At 42.6% G+C, this 15,613-nt stretch overlaps 1 protein-coding gene and 1 non-coding gene across 2 annotated transcripts; one reads left to right on the top strand and one right to left on the bottom strand.

Annotated features, from left to right (window-relative positions):
• Positions 1-238: 238 nt before the first annotated feature.
• ALKAL1 (ALK and LTK ligand 1) lies at positions 239-10,411 on the top strand. Its single transcript, XM_068526281.1, has 4 exons — positions 239-404; positions 7,651-7,704; positions 9,161-9,241; positions 10,347-10,411. Exons 1-4 carry the CDS (start codon positions 239-241, stop codon positions 10,409-10,411), a joined length of 366 nt encoding a protein of 121 aa, XP_068382382.1.
• Positions 4,038-4,110, bottom strand: TRNAK-UUU (transfer RNA lysine (anticodon UUU)). The gene has a single exon. It is a non-coding gene; the product is annotated as a tRNA-Lys (tRNA).
• Positions 10,412-15,613: the final 5,202 nt, after the last annotated feature.

Raw genomic sequence — 15,613 nt, 5'->3', positions numbered from 1 at the left:
GAGCCCGGACACCCGCAGAGCCGAGGCGGGGCCGTCGGGGAGGCCGCGCGGACCTGTAAGCATCCGCGAGCTGGGCCTCGCCCAGGTCCCCGGGGCAGCCGCGCGTCCCCGCCCGTGTCCTCGTCCTGCGTCCCTCCCCGAGGCGCGCAGGTGACGCCCGCCGTCCGTCCTCGGGGCGCGGACGCTCCGCCTCCGCCCGGGACCCGCCTGATCTCCCTCCGGCCGCTCCCGCGCGCCCATGCGACCGGCGAGGCCAAGCGCCCGGCTGCCCGCGCTGCTCCTGCTGGCGCTGGTCCTGTCGCCGCGCGGGACCCAGGGGAGGCCCGGGGGCCGCAGGGGCGCGCGCGTCGCGGGCGAGGAGCCGAAGCCCTGGCGGTCCCTCCCCGCGGCCTCCCGGAGCGCAGGTAAGCAGCCCCGCGCCCGCGGCCCCGTGCGCCGAGCCCGGGGCGGGGGGACTCGGGCGGCCCGGAGAGGCGCGCGCACCGCGGGAACAGGCCGGCAGCCCTCGCCGCCGACGGCGCGCGCTCGGGGAAAGGCAAGGAGCTGGTGAGACGCACCGCGGCCGAGACGTAAGTATCCAGAAACCCATCCCGCGGAAGAACCGGCTCGTGCGCCCCTTCCCCGTGAGGGAGGCCGGGCCTCGGAAGCGGGGCCCGGAGCCCGAGGACAGGCGGCTCAGCCCCAGCAGCCGAGGCGGGGCGGACAGGTGGTCAGCCCGCGTGTGGGGATTGGGCCAGGTCCCTGGCGTCGCGCGCCGGGACGCCCCCTTGCGCCCCCCGGGGCTGGCGCAGGGCTGGGCGGCTGAGCAGGCTGCACCCGCCGCCGCGGCTCCCGGATCAGCTCCGGGCGCCCGGGCTCCTGGCCACTGAGCTGCCCAGCGCGTGGTGGGGACGAGAACAAGGAGAAAAAGGAGGCGACACGAGGGGTCCTGAGACACCCCAAGGCGGCCGAACGAGGAGTAACCGTGAGAAGCCCGGGGCGGAGCGGCCCGACGGGGCTGCGGGTCGCTTAGGGCAGCAAGGCCGGGGCGGGGCAGGAGGAGGGAGCCGCTCAGACGCGCCTCTGCCGGGAGCCCGCGCACCTGCGGAGCGACACGGGCAGCAGTAGGCGCCCCTCCCCGGGGGCCACCCGAGAGGTCGCAGCCCACGGCAGCCTTGCTGTCATCTCCTCGCTCCTCTGCCTCTTACTTCACTTTGAACAAAGCAGAGAGGGGTTTCTTAGGACCATTTTTCCTTCATGATAGTTACGATATAAATATATACATATTCGCTGCACAAATTTTCCTCCAGTGCTTGCTACATGCCAGTCACCATGCAGAGGCCGAGGCCACCCAGGGGAGCGGGCAGTCAGGCGTCTGCGCTCTGAGGGCACGTTCTGGGTGGGGAGGCGGGGAGGCTGGCGCACAGGTAGACCCAAAGAGGAGGCCAGTGACGGGCAGAAGGGGAGGCAGGGGATGGAGAAGGTCCAGGAAGCTGAGACGGGTCACTGAGCTCCAGGACCTCGTCCAGGGCTGGGCAGGGCTTTCCAGGGTGCTGGGGACGCACAGGGCTTTCCCGGAGGGGAGCTGGGCAGGGACGGTGACCACCGCAGTGATGCAGTGATGGCACCACACCCTTCGCATCCTCGGACTTGCCACTGTTCTTGGCCCCAATGTTTATCTCAGAATGGAATGTCACTTTGGAAAGTAAAAGAGTGGGAGAAAGTCTCCAACTGCAGGAACATTTGTGGTAACATTAATTCAGACCTGAGTCATTGAAGTTTAACAGATCTTTTCGCTGTAAAAGGCTGAAGCCTTACCGAAGTGAGTTTCTAGGGAGAAAGAATATTTTATTAAAAGTTAAAATGTAAGTGGCAACAATCCAAAGTTTAAAAAAAACAACATAGCCCGGCAGAGAGTGATCTGTGCTCCACATCGGCTGCTTTCTCCAGCTGTTTGTGATGTAGGCTTTGGATGACGACGTGAGGAGGAAAGGTGACTCTTCACATCTGTATATGGGTCTGTGAAAGTCAAGGGGACACTCGGACATGGGTCAGGGACCAACAAGGACGTGAGCCGGCCCTATCCAGGTGGTCCTCACAGGTACACTCGGGTGTGGCGGGGGTCACAGCTCATTTGAAACATCTCCCAGGCTCTGGGGGCTAAGGACTGTCACCCCTGTCAGGTACCTCCGGAATTCTGACCCCGTGATTCTGCGACATAGTAAACACCATCACCTGGGCCTTCGCATGCGGCTCTGGGCTCTGAAACCCTTGCTGCACCTGCAGCTGTGGTGCCGCCCTTTTCTGTAGGTCAGCGGCTTCCCTAAACACTCCCGTGAGGCTCGAGGTGCAGGGATCGGCCCAGTAGGGGAAGCAGTAAGTGGGGAAGCCTCAGGTGAGAGGGTGACCAGCGAGGATGCCATTAGAATTGGAGGGGGCCCCTGGGAAGGAGGAGGTGTGAGAAGTGGTACCCATCACCCTCAGGATTCACCATCCCCGGCCCCCCTTCCTCCCCGCCCCATGCATTGTTCACACATCACCCATCCATCAGTTCATCTAGCCACTCACAGCACACACCTGACGTGCTCTGATGGGCGTGGGAATACGAAGTTAACCAACATTATTGACTCGTGCTGAAGGAGCTCAGGTTAATGACCAAACCCCACTCCCAATGTCTCTACAATCTGATCCTTCCTTTTTATTGTCCTGCCCATCGCCCTGGTTCAAGCCTCAGGACAATGTCACACTGTCTCCCTAACTCGGGTAGTGCCCCCTGCTGGGCTGCCTCATTGGGCTAAGCATGGAAAGTGTGTGTTTTCATAACCTGTATCCCTTCTCCCCACTGTTGTCTGACCATCACACTGGCAGAATGGAGCAAAGAATCGTTCCCAGAACTCTGCAAAAGAAAGGGAGCTCTGGGGTACTCGTCACTGAAATGAAAACAGAGTCAGATGTCTGAGAAATGGCAGTGGTGGGGCTAGAGAGGGGGGTTGGAGGAATTTGGGACAGAGAAGGAATTGGTATGAAATTCGGGAGATGGAAGTATAAGGGGAACTTTTAGAAAGTTTTGATGGAAAAGCTTTGCCTTTTCAAGAGATGTCACTGAACATTTACATTCTTCTGCAGGCTTCATGGAATCAGATTTGTATTGCTGGGTTTTTTTGGGTTTGTTTGTTTGCTTTTAATGTAAAATCTTGCTGGCATGAGGCTTAAGGCAGGAATGTGAAGACCATTTTGGAGAGGTTCTTACAAACAATTACAAGTGAATATTCTTTTTTTTTAGATTAATACATCATTTTAATTGTAATTTAAAAAATAAAATACATATTACTTAGGTTGATCTTATCCTAAGTGCTGAAAAGTAGGTGCTTTAAGTGTCTTTTTAAAAAATTTTAAAAATTTTATATTGGACTACAGTTGATTTACAATGTTGTGTTAATTTCAGTACAAATGAATATTCTTAGTAGTGCCAGGCTGTTTCCTCCCCAGTCACAGATCTGCAGTGGCTTCTCTGGATTTTCCCAAAAAGCCCTAACTTCTCTTGAAGGCAGGACATTTAAGTCCCCTGTGACCTGCCCCATCTTCCCTTCTGTGGTTCTCACAGGGTGCGGGTCGCATGGGTTGGGCCTACTCCTTACAGATGCCGTAGCCGCTGTCTGTGCTATTCTGCCAGCTCCTGGAACGTACTTCTGTCATCTCTGCCTGTCAGAATTCACCTCTCCTTCCAGGCCCTCTTCCTGCATGATGTCTTTGCAGCTATTTCCGTGTGAAAAAAAAATAATCTAAATCCTAAATTCTTTGTAATATTATCAGTGAAATATTACAGATACTGTACATTCCAAAAATATATTTTAGCAAGTATTGTGGTACAATTTTAAATAATCTAAACATTAGGTATATTAAAACTCAGGGTGCCCATACATACCACACATATGTTTCTTTGCTCCGTCAGCTGCGCGGGCCTGGAAACAACCATGCCCCAGTAGCAACAAGCACACCTGGTACCCAGACTTTGGTTTCCTTTTTTTTTGCCCTCGACGCAGCTTGTGGGTTCTTAGTTCCTCGACCAGGGATCGAACCCAGGCCCTAGGCAGTAAAAGTGCCGAGTCCTAACCACTGGACCACCAGGGAATTCCCAGACTTTGGTTTCTAACACCATTCTCTATAAGAGGAACCAGGGCTCCTTGGAGAAATGACTGATACTAACACCGAGACAGGAAGTGATTCAGGATGAGCCTGGAGCACCCTGTAGTGCCCGAAAGTAAAGAAGTGATAAAAATTCAAAACACCACCAACAAAACCCCCCATGATGACATAATTTTACTGGAAAGAGTTCTGTGTCTTGTCTTCTAATAATCACAGACTACAAATACATTAGTAATAATATTATAACTTATTGATTATGAAGTAATTCACTGTTGAATATTCAAGAAGTTTTGTATCTTGTTTGGAACATTTAGATTACTGCTTTCAAACTTGAATGTGCAAATGAATCTTCTAGGAGTTCTTGTGAAAGTGACTCTATAGGTCTGGGCCTGAAATTCTATATTTCTTACAAGCTCCCAGAAGACCCATGGAACGGAGTTATTAATAAACATGAATTTTTTTCAAATGCTTATATTTTCCCTCAGTGATTCTCTCAGCACTGATGTAATAAATCTAGCTCTTATTTTTGAAAGTAGAATTGTTTTTATATATTTAGAAGGAGAATAATCATGCCAGCTTCTTAACTAAAGGAAATGATAACTCAGGGAACTATATAACAAACATTTCAATTCAAGTACATGAAAAATGCTAGATTAAAACATAAAGTAATGCCCTTCAGTACCTCCAAAGGTACTAAGGATCCACTAACATGGCTTTGTAAAGAATCGATCATGGCAGAGCAAATTATCTTTATGGTAAGATATTAAGTGATATGCAAGTAAAAGCAAACACTAAACATTTTCTGTTATTTTCTAGTTGTTGTGTATTATGATTTTTTTATTATTTCACATGATCTCTGCTCATTTTTAACAAGAAGTAGGTACAAGAGATAAGCTTGCCAACATTATATACATAATATGCAAGGCTGTTCCTTTAAAAATATATTATTGTAAACTTAAAATTGTTGAGCGTGGCAGATGGTAACTGTTTTGGTTAAATGAAAACTAGAAATTTTCATAAATTGGATGAATGAGATGATAGGTTATTCAAGTTGTTCCAGGATAATCATCAAGCATTACCTAGGGATCCTTTTATTTATTTAAACTATTTATTTATTTATTTATTTATTTATTTATGGCTGCGTTGGGTCTTTGTTGCTGCGCGTGGGCTTTCTCTAGTTGCGGCGAGCGGGGGCTACTCTTCGTTGCGGTGCGTGGGCTTCTCATTGCGGTGGCTTCTCTTGTTGCAGAGCACGGGCTCTAGTCGCGCGGGCTTCAGCAGTTGCAGCCCGCGGGCTCAGTAGTTGTGGCTCACGGGCTCTAGAGCGCAGGCTCAGTAGCTGTGGCGCACGGACTTAGTTGCTCTGTGGCATGTGGGATCTTCCCGGACCAGGGCTCGAACCCGTGTCCCCTGCATTGGCAGGCGGATTCTTAACCACTGCACCACCAGGGAAGTCCTGGGATCCTTTTATTTTTAATCCATCTGTACACGTAATCTCCTATACCGTTGTCCTTAGATACCAGAGGGGTGAAGCCTACATTCTATTCTTGTGCCGTCCAGCATGGTAACCACTGGGTACCTACGAGTACTGAACACTTGCACTGCGGCTGGTCCAAACTGAGGTGTGCTGTGAGTGTAAAATACACCTTGGATTTTGAAAACTTAGTATAAAAAATGTAGACTATCTTACTAGTAATTTTAAAATATTGATTACATATTGAAAGGATAATATTTTGGATATAATGGGTTAAATAAAGTATTAATTTAATTTTAATTTAATTAAAATTAATTTTAATTTTTCAACTTTTTTTTACTTTTTAAAATGTGGCTACTAAAAATTTTAAATTACATATGTGGCTCCCATTTCTATAATGGAAGCCGATTTTAAAGACTGTTTTCCATCAGAGCTCAATTGTCTCATTTTGTTGTTGGGGGTAGTTCTCTCATATTCAGTCCTTCATCTGATATTTTGTTCATCAAAAGTTATCACCAGGGCATCTAATCCTTAAATACAGATTCATTTTCAATTAACTAGTTGCTTATTGAAAAATGAAAACAGATTTACGTTGAAAAAAGTTAAAGTTGGACTTCCCTGGTGACCCAACACAGCCAAAAATAAATAAATAAATAAATAAATAAATTTTAAAAAATGTTAAAGTTAATGAAAAGAGTATGCACTGAAATATCTCCCTTCCCTCCCACCCCCAGAATCCTTGTCCCTGTTGCCTCTCTGCAGACAATCACCATTTTAGCTGAATACAAATAGGATGCGACAGAGCAGGCACTGGCGACCTTTCTCTATTTCAAACATTTTCAAAATATTTGGGGCTTGGTGGGCCATACAATCTCTGCAACAATGTCTTGCCCCTGCATCGTAGCACGAAAGCAGGCGTAGGCCACACGTAAATAATGAGCATGGCTGTGGTCCAATAAAACTTTATTTACAGAAACAGGCGTGGGGCAGGATGACTCCTGAGGGCAGTTTGCTAACCCCTCCACAGGCCAGCGCTGTTCGACAGATGCACGGTAACTTCTCTGTAAACCTTTTATCGTCTCTGCGTCTATTCTCGCCCCTCCGTACCAGGCATGATGATCTTTAAAAATGAAGCCTGATGGTATCACTCCCTTGCCTAAAATCCTGGCCTTCTCCTCACCCTTAGACAAAGTTCATACAGGAAGGTCAGCATCCTTACCTCACCTCTGCCCGTCACCCTGGCCAGGGCTGGACACACAGACTTGGAATCAGCTGCATGAACAACCACAAGCTCATGTGTTTAGTGCTTGTCATTATAGTCTACTTGTAAGGATATTAAAACTTTTTTATTGAGGCAAAATTGACATACAACATTACCTTGGTTTCAGGCGTACAGCATAATGTTTCGATATTTGTATACATTGTAAAACGATCACCACGAGAAGTCTGGTTACCATCCGTCACCGTACATAGTTAACTTTCAGGATTTACTCTTGGCAACTTTCTAATGTGCTCTACAATATTACTGACTATATCCTCATGCTGTCCATCGCACCACCGTGACTTATTTATTTTATAACCGGAGGTTGACACCTCAAGACCTCCTTCATCACCTATTCTGCTTCCTCCCCAATGCCCCTCCCCTCTGGCAACTACTGTTCTGTTCTCTGTTTCTGTGAACTTAGTTTTGTTTGTTCATTTGTTTTGTTTTTTAGATTCCACGTGTAAGTGAAATCATGTAGTATTTGTCTTTCCTGTCTGATTTATTTCACTTAATGTAATTCCCTCTAGGTCCATCCATGTTGTCACAAATGGCAGGGTATCATTCTTTTTTATGGCTGAGTACTATTCCGTTGTATACATATATACCACATTCATTCATCCATCAGTGAACAACGAACAAGCACTTAGGTTGCTTCCATATCTTGGCTATTGTAAATAATGCTGCAATGAACACGGGTGCAGATATCCGTCTGAATTAGTGTTTATAAGGGTATTTTTTAATGATGAAAATGCATTCAAGAAATTCTAAACTTTTTTTTTCTTTTCAGAAATATTCCCAAGAGATTTGAACTTAAAAGACAAATTCATAAAGCATTTCACAGGTAGGCATGAACTTTATCCGTGATTCAATTAAATAAAAAGATTGTAGCCTATTACTCCATGAGGCACGGAGGATATGAAAATAAATGTCTGTTAGAGGCTCACGGTCCTGTCAGGGAGGTAGGCAAATGCTATTAGCTTGTTTTAATGGTGATGTGAAGCAGATCTGGGTGAATGATAGAAGTGTAAACAGGATTTTAGGGAGACACAGGGAGTGGACAGTTTTGCCGAGAACTACCAGAAAAGGCTGTCGTGGACACAATGTATATGCTGGGCTCTAAGGATGAGTAGGGTTTTCCCGGATGCGCGAGGCACCCTGGTCAGAAGCAATCCTCTGGACACGTGGTGCGGTTTGGGGCAGGACCGGGCGGCCAGTTTAGGCAAAGGGTGTGCGTGGCCGCCGGGCAGAGCGTGGCTGGGCGGCGGGTGGAGTTGTTCCACGATGCGTCCTCCGTGGTGTGCTAGGGATTTAGCTGTGCTCCCGGCCAGCGACGCAGCGGAAGTGTTCCGCACGGGGCAGAGCAGATTCCCTTCCATATGTCACATGGTAAGCACCGGTGGCCTTCTCGCCCACGACACTCCTTGGTTCTTCGTATCAACTTGGTGAATCATTACAATCATCCTGTGCCCCATGTTCTAGCAAATCACTTAATTCAAAGCGTGCACCCTGACCTTTACTCTGTTCCTAATCATTCCCCCGCCTTTCCCTGTTTTACATCTCAGGCTATAAGCTGGGAAAGATGTGGGTTCCCCCTTGACCAAAGCCCAGGGCCACCTGGTTAATTAACTTTGGAACGAGGGGGTGAAGACCCTCCTGAGGCACTGGGAAGTGTAAGAAATTTCCTGATGTTTCTAGAACCCTGGTAGTGGCACTGTGGGCTCCCCTACTTCTACCACGTCCATAAAAAGCAGACTCCAGATGTAGGGATGAATCTTGGTGAGGACTGTCTTGGGTTTGTGGGGAAAGTAATGGAAGTCTCAAGACCCCGTCCACCTTACGGTCATCCTTGACACAAATCACTCTAAGTAGAAAATGGAATAAATGTCTCTGCATATAAACATTCATTCCTATTAAATAAAAAACTGAAGAACAGAAAGTGGAAACCGTGGATATTTATTTTTTATTCTTTCACATCCACTTGATTTGCTCTCTGCAGATTTTTTTTTTTTCTGTCTAGAGCTTTTCCCTCTTACTTAGTCTGAGGAGTTCTCCTGAAATCGAATTATGTTCCATTATGTGAGATGTTGAGAATGTGGAGTGAATTTCGATTGTTTTTCACAGATTACACCTCACTGCCTGCCCCAGAGTCTGGGGGAGGAGACGTGCCCGCAGGCAAGGTCTTTTAAGGACATGGAAAGATGTAAACCAGTTATACTATCTCTATCCATAAAGTGCTGGCAGATTTGATTGGAAAACACACCTATGTGTATCGTAAGCGTTCTTTGCCTGTCCGATAGGGCCGGTCACGTTTTCAGCCGAGTGTAGCAAGCATTTCCACAGGCTCTACCACAACACCAGGGATTGCTCAACACCAGCTTGTAAGTAACTTGGGTCATTTTTGTCCTTTTTAAAAAATCGTTATCCAACAGTAAATGCATGTGATTTTAAACTTCAGCTGTCTGTGAGTGGGAAATAATAGACTAAACATTGTATGACGTGCTGTTTATAATATTGACGGTGCTTAAACTTAAGGTGTGTGCGTTCTGTTGACACCGTGAGGAATGAAACCGCATTCTAATCGGGACTATTTCAGACAGATCTGAAAATAGCCAGATTTCCTTAAGGACCACAGTGTCTGTCAGGATTTATCATTTGGTAAATGATAAACCTTTTATCATTTATCAAATTCCTTGGCATAAGTAAGGCACTCTCTTATATAAATGGAAAAAACAAAAGATGACCATGAAGTGTAAGTCAAAATTTCCCCCTAAGTTTTTACGAGTAGTTTCATATCGCATCATTTATATGCTGAGCGATAGACTTTTCTGAATAACGGTAGCGTGCGTTTTAAAGGTTGTCTAATGAATTCTTTTGGATTCTTAAGTTACTGAACTAAATAGCAATTCCAAACATTATATTTAAATGCTCCCCTTTAAACTGCCCAAATCATCATTAAGTGTGGTAACTCAGTTGGCTATTTTTAAATTCCTTTCTAAATCTAAAGTTTCTTTTTAAAGAAAATGAACTTTAAAGGTTTTGTATTTTTTTTTAACTAAATTGGTCATCTTGAGGGATATTTAATTTTACTTGGGATGTTGAGTCAGAGTTGTTATGATTTTTTCAAAAACTACTTGTGTTTGATGACTAGAGAAAATGAATCTTGGTGGCATCTAGGCTGAATGATTAAGTCGTAGCACAGCAGGGTGGAGAAACTTTGGGCTTTGGAATGAAACTGCTTACCAGCTATGAGATTCTTAACATTTTGAGGCTGTTTTCTCATCTCTAAAGTGAAGATGACAATAACATCTAGCTGCTTACATCATCAGGAGAATTAATGACAAAATCCAGGTTAAGAACTTGCTATATTAGATGTTTATTAAGTTATAGCTATCATTATTAAGAATTAGAGACAACAATTTAACATGATTTTCCCCACATTTGTAGTGACCATATACACAATTTACTTTTAAATGTTTTTCCTAGATTACAAAAGATGTGCTAGATTGCTCAAAAGATTAGCAGTGAGTCCTCTGTGCTCACAGGCATAGAAGACCTACATGTGAGTATGTATTTATTAATTTTTCTTATTCTGTTTAACAGCCTGACTCTCTTAAGAAATTTTGAACAATTTTAAAAGCCCAGGAAGCTGATTTTAGCACCACCAAATGAACTTAACTTGTGGATTTTCCACTTAGTGTTAAAGCTTGGTCTAAATGGTTTATTGAATTAATAAAAAATGTCCTCAACAGTGATTGAATTAATAGAAACAGCTTTTTGGCAGTCTTACGAGTCCTCAGTGATTTTTTAAAATATTTCAACATTTGATGTTATGTCATTATTGTGCAGAAACCGTATGCATATACACATTAGATGAACAAAACTATTTAAAGGTCTACCTTTTTTTTAACTGGTCGAAGTATAATAAAAGTGGATATAATAAAAGTAGGGCCCTAAAATTTTGATTTGTGCAATATAGGTTAAAATAAGAGAGGAAGTATTAGAAGAATAGAAGAAAAAGCAAACAATCAAACATGTAATGAACATGTACGCATTTTGCCAGAGTGAAATTAAGTCAGAATTTTCATTCTGGCTAAATTACCCTAGGAGACCTAGGGCAATAAAGTATTTGTATGACCTAGATAAATGAAAAGCAAATTCTAACATTTATTTACAAAAGTAGAGTCTGTACAAAAGACTGAAAGGTGTTCATTTCTTTGCAAATATCTTTCTAATCAGCAGTTCTTTCTGGTGTAGTACAGAGTCAACATTTGGGGGGTGGGAGCGGGGAAGGGGGGTGTCGTCAGCGTTCCAGTACCCCAGACAAGTCCCTTTTAAAGTTCCTCACCTTTCGAGGGTGGAAATCAAAGTCCTGGAGAACCTGTAGTCTGGAAGTATCTGTGAATATCTCGATCTGGCCAGTGTAACTTAATTTATCCCAAATAACTGCATGGGGATTTACTTACCCATCTGATAGGTTTGCTGTGACAATTACTGAGACAATTCTGACCTATTGTTGATGTTACTCTTCTTATTCTTATTGAAAAAGCAATTACAAATTAATAATAATAATTGGCACTCAATTCTGCATATTTAAAGTTGCTGAACTAAAAAATTTCCCTTTTTTTAGATTAAGAAAATAAGTTAGATCATTTCAGTGTTCAGTGGCAGGATATTCAAATCAGTTACTCTCATCCCATCTCAAACCTTTTGAATAATGCAAAACATGAGTAAATCAAGAAAGCTCATTAGGCTCTTGAAGTGACCTAAGTCAAGCCATGTTTAAAAAAAAAAATCAATCAATCAATCAAGCCACGTTTATCTTGTTCTTTGTTTTGATATATTTTATTCGAATGAGTAAATGTACACAAAGTCCAAAAAGCAACCTAATAACTGGAAAACTTCTCAAAAAAACAAGTACTGTATTATAATTTAAAATATCTTATGCAAACTTACATTCTCCTGGGACAAGATTCATAGAGGACAGACCTGATAAACAGGCCCCTTTAGAATTGCAGAGTTTGGAGATTTCGTGAGTTTTTTTCTGGAGGAGTCATCTCTGATAGTATCTGTTTCCAAGTATTTAACAAGGAATTAGAGTATTACAGATGAATAAATTTTAGGAATATTTTTGAGTTATTTAGGTGATGTCAAGTTCATTTTTTGGCTTATGCAGATATCTTAAAACTTTAATGATGGAAGTCATCATTTAAACTTTCTAAAAGTACCGATCAGTCCCCTCCACATACACATTAATCTACATTCTCAGGATTTGACTGTAAATTAAAAGTCCACAGATTCTTTAAACAAAATAAAATAAAATATAACTATATTAAAACTATGCATATGTTTAAATATGTTAAAAACTAGGTCATAAATGACATTTTTCTTCTTCCCTCCCACAGGTATTTCTTAAGAACGTAAACCTAATTCGAAGGAAAAATGGTACCTAGAATCGTACTAACTGTAAAAAAGATAAACTTCTAATTTTGTGGTGTATTAAGATGAGTAAAATAAGAGACTTCTCAGAAATAACTGGTGAGCTGTGTCCTAGCATAGGATGAGATCTTCCTTGGTTTATCTTGGTGTATATAGTAATCTGAAATTTTTTAATACAAAGTTTAATTCACATATTGCAAATAGAATATTAAAATTTATGCTATTCTACTTTATTTTTGCTATATATATTATTTTCTTGTATGGTTAACATTCCATATATGTATGAATTATATATTTAATTACGTAAATTATGTCTGGGCATGCCAAAGAGAAATGATATTTTCGATATGATTTTTTTGTAACATGTTTGTTGAATAATCATGTACAAGGTCCCCTTTTATAATTCTAATGTAATAATATTTAACACATTTATTCAGAATTTGTTACTTTTATTTGCATTCATTTGAAACGTGAATTTTGTTAAAACTGAAATCTGAAAAATCTGTGTTTTTTTGAATTAACGACATTTGTAGCAGAGCTCCTACTATTGAAATCTGATTACCATATATGTATACATGTGTAAATATTCATTTTCTGAACTGATAGCTAAGATCCTGAGACCATTTATGTCTTTTTGAATTTAGAGCATATGGTATTGCTGCCTTAAATAAGAAGAAGTCCAAATGAACTTGGTGGGGAGAAGAGTGTGTGGGCACCTGGGAGCTCTGTTTAGAAAATAACAACACACCTGACGCGTTTAATCAGTTTCATTGAAAAACAATGATGTAAAAATGAGAAACCTAAACAAAATAATAGGAAACCCCACCCTTTTAGAGGAGGTAAAACATGCTTTGCTTAGCAATGCATTGCAGTACAGTTGCTGCTTTTTTATCCCTTTTCCACTGTTTGTGCTGGTGTCGCGGAGACGTGGGTCTGGACTGGCCATCACTTCCATTTTTAGCTCCTCTGTCCCTCCCATAACTGAGCATGTGTCTGTTTGTGTCTGTAAACACACATACTTGTTTGTCCATCAGAAAAACAAGCTCAAAAACCTCCTTTGGCTTCAGGGATATTGTGAAGCTACATTTTCAATGTTCAGTTTTATTGGTTTTGGTCTCTGGGCAAAGTCGTACAAATAATTACTTAAAAAAACTTGGGTGTGTGTTGAAATTCTGCTATAATGCCATGTCAGAAAGAATGAGAAGAATAATAGAGTTTTGGTTCCTTGCCTTTACATAGTAATTATACTGTTGACAACATTTGGAAAAAGGAAGTAATCTTTACTCGTTAACTGTTTAGGGAGCTGGAGTGCTCTTTGTTATAAAAGTGAAGAGGTTATTGAATGGTGACAAATGAGAACTCAGTGAGACGCATTTGGCTGAAACAGAAAATACCCTAGAGGAGCTGTACGATTAGTATGGTTTCCCCCAGGTAAGTTATTTCAGATGGAACCCTTTGAAATTAGATTTTAAACATTCTCATAGATGACTAATGCGCCTCAGAAATGTGTTCTATGCTCTAAGTATACTTAAAACCTACAAAGATTGACTAAAGATATCGCCAGCTGAAATGATGTTTATTTTACTACAGTTGACCCCTGAACCACATGGGTCTGAACTGTGTGGGCCCACTTACAGCGGGTTTTTTCCAGTAACTACATACTGCAGGCCTACATGGTCCACCTCTGGTTGGCTGAACCCGTGGAAGTGGAGAACCTTGGAGACAGAGGGCTGACTGTGAATTATACTCAGATCTTTGACTGGGGGGGTCGGCACCCCGAACCACACATTGTTCAAGGATCAACTGTACTTGATACTTATTTTTCATTGTATTAACTTTGACAGACAGACGTTGGGAGGGTAATGAATAAAGAGACTTTTTTTTGGAACATCTTTATTGGAGTATAACTGCTTTACAATGGTGTGTTAGTTGCTGCTATATAACAAAGTGAATCAGCTATACGTATACATATATCCCCATATCTCCTCCCTCTTGCGTCTCCCTCCCACACTCCCTATCCTACCCCTCTAGGTGGTCACAAAGCACCGAGCTGATCTCCCTGTGCTATGCGGCTGCTTCCCACTAGCTATCTGTTTTACATCTGGTAGTGTATATATGTCCATGCCACTCTCTCACTTCGTCCCAGCTTACCCTTCCCCCTCCCCGTGTCCTCAAGTCCATTCTCTATGTCTGCATCTTTATTCCTGTCCTGCCCCTAGGTTCTTCAGAACATTTTTTTTTTTTTTTAGATTCCATATATATGTGTTAGCCTACAGTATTTGTTTTTCTCTTTCTGACTTACTTCACTCTGTATGACAGACTCTAGGTCCATCCACCTCACTACAAGTAACTCAATTTCGTTCCTTTTTATGGCTGAGTAATATTCCATTGTATATATGTGCCACATCTTCTTTATACATTCATCTGTCGATGGACACTTAGGTTGCCTCCATGTCCTGGCTATTGTAAATAGAGCTGCAATGAACATCGTGGTACATGACTCTTTTTGAATTATGGTTTTCTCAGGGTGTATGGCCAGTAGTGGGATTGCTGGGTCGTATGGTAGTTCTATTTTTAGTTTTTTAAGGAACCTCCATACTGTTCTCCATAGTGGCTGTATCAATTTACATTCCCACCAACAGTGCAAGAGGGTCCCCTTTTCTCCACACCCTCTCCAGCATTTATTGTTTGTAGATTTTTTTGAGGATGGCCATTCTGACTGGTGTGAGGTGATACCTCATTGTAGTTATGATTTGCATTTCTCTAATGATTAGTGATGTTGAGCATCTTTTCACGTGTTTGTTGGCAATCTGTATGTCTTCTTTGGATAAATGTCTATTTAGGTCTTCTGCCCATTCTTGGATTGGGTTGTTTGGTTTTTTTTGTTATTGAGCTGCATGAGCTGCTTGTATTTTGGAGATTAATCCTTTGTCAGTTGCTTCGTTTGCAAAACCTCAAATAAACAACCTAACCTTACACCTAAAGCAATTAGAGAAAGAAGAACAAAAAAACCCCCAAAGTTAGCAGAAGGAAAGAAATCATAAAGATCAGATCAGAAATAAATGAAAAAGAAATGAAGGAAACAATAGCAAAGATCAATAAAACTAAAAGCTGGTTCTCTGAGAAGATAAACAAAAGTGATAAACCATTAGCCAGACTCATCAAGAAAAAAAGGGAGAAGACTCAAATCAACAGAATTAGAAGTAAAAAAGGAGACATAACAACTGACACTGCAGAAATACAAAGGATCGTGAGAGATTACTACAAGCAACTATATGCCAATAAAATGGACAACCTGGAAGAAATGGACAAAT

The sequence above is a fragment of the Eschrichtius robustus genome, chromosome 17 (genome assembly GCF_028021215.1).
Source record: "Eschrichtius robustus isolate mEscRob2 chromosome 17, mEscRob2.pri, whole genome shotgun sequence".
NCBI classification, from domain to species: Eukaryota; Metazoa; Chordata; class Mammalia; order Artiodactyla; family Eschrichtiidae; genus Eschrichtius; species Eschrichtius robustus.
The sequence above is the reverse complement of the archived record's forward strand: the minus strand, read 5'-3'. Positions and strand labels throughout refer to the sequence as shown.

What these genes read in the sequence shown, in the direction of transcription:
- ALKAL1 (XM_068526281.1), top strand. Translation starts at nt 239, where the DNA reads ATGCGACCGGCGAGGCCAAGCGCCCGGCTGCCCGCGCTGCTCCTGCTG. An exon ending in CGCGGCCTCCCGGAGCGCAG is followed by an intron (nt 405 to 7,650) that starts GTAAGCAGCCCC and finishes TTTTCTTTTCAG; the next exon opens with AAATATTCCCAAGAGATTTG. An exon ending in ATTCATAAAGCATTTCACAG is followed by an intron (nt 7,705 to 9,160) that starts GTAGGCATGAAC and finishes CCTGTCCGATAG; the next exon opens with GGCCGGTCACGTTTTCAGCC.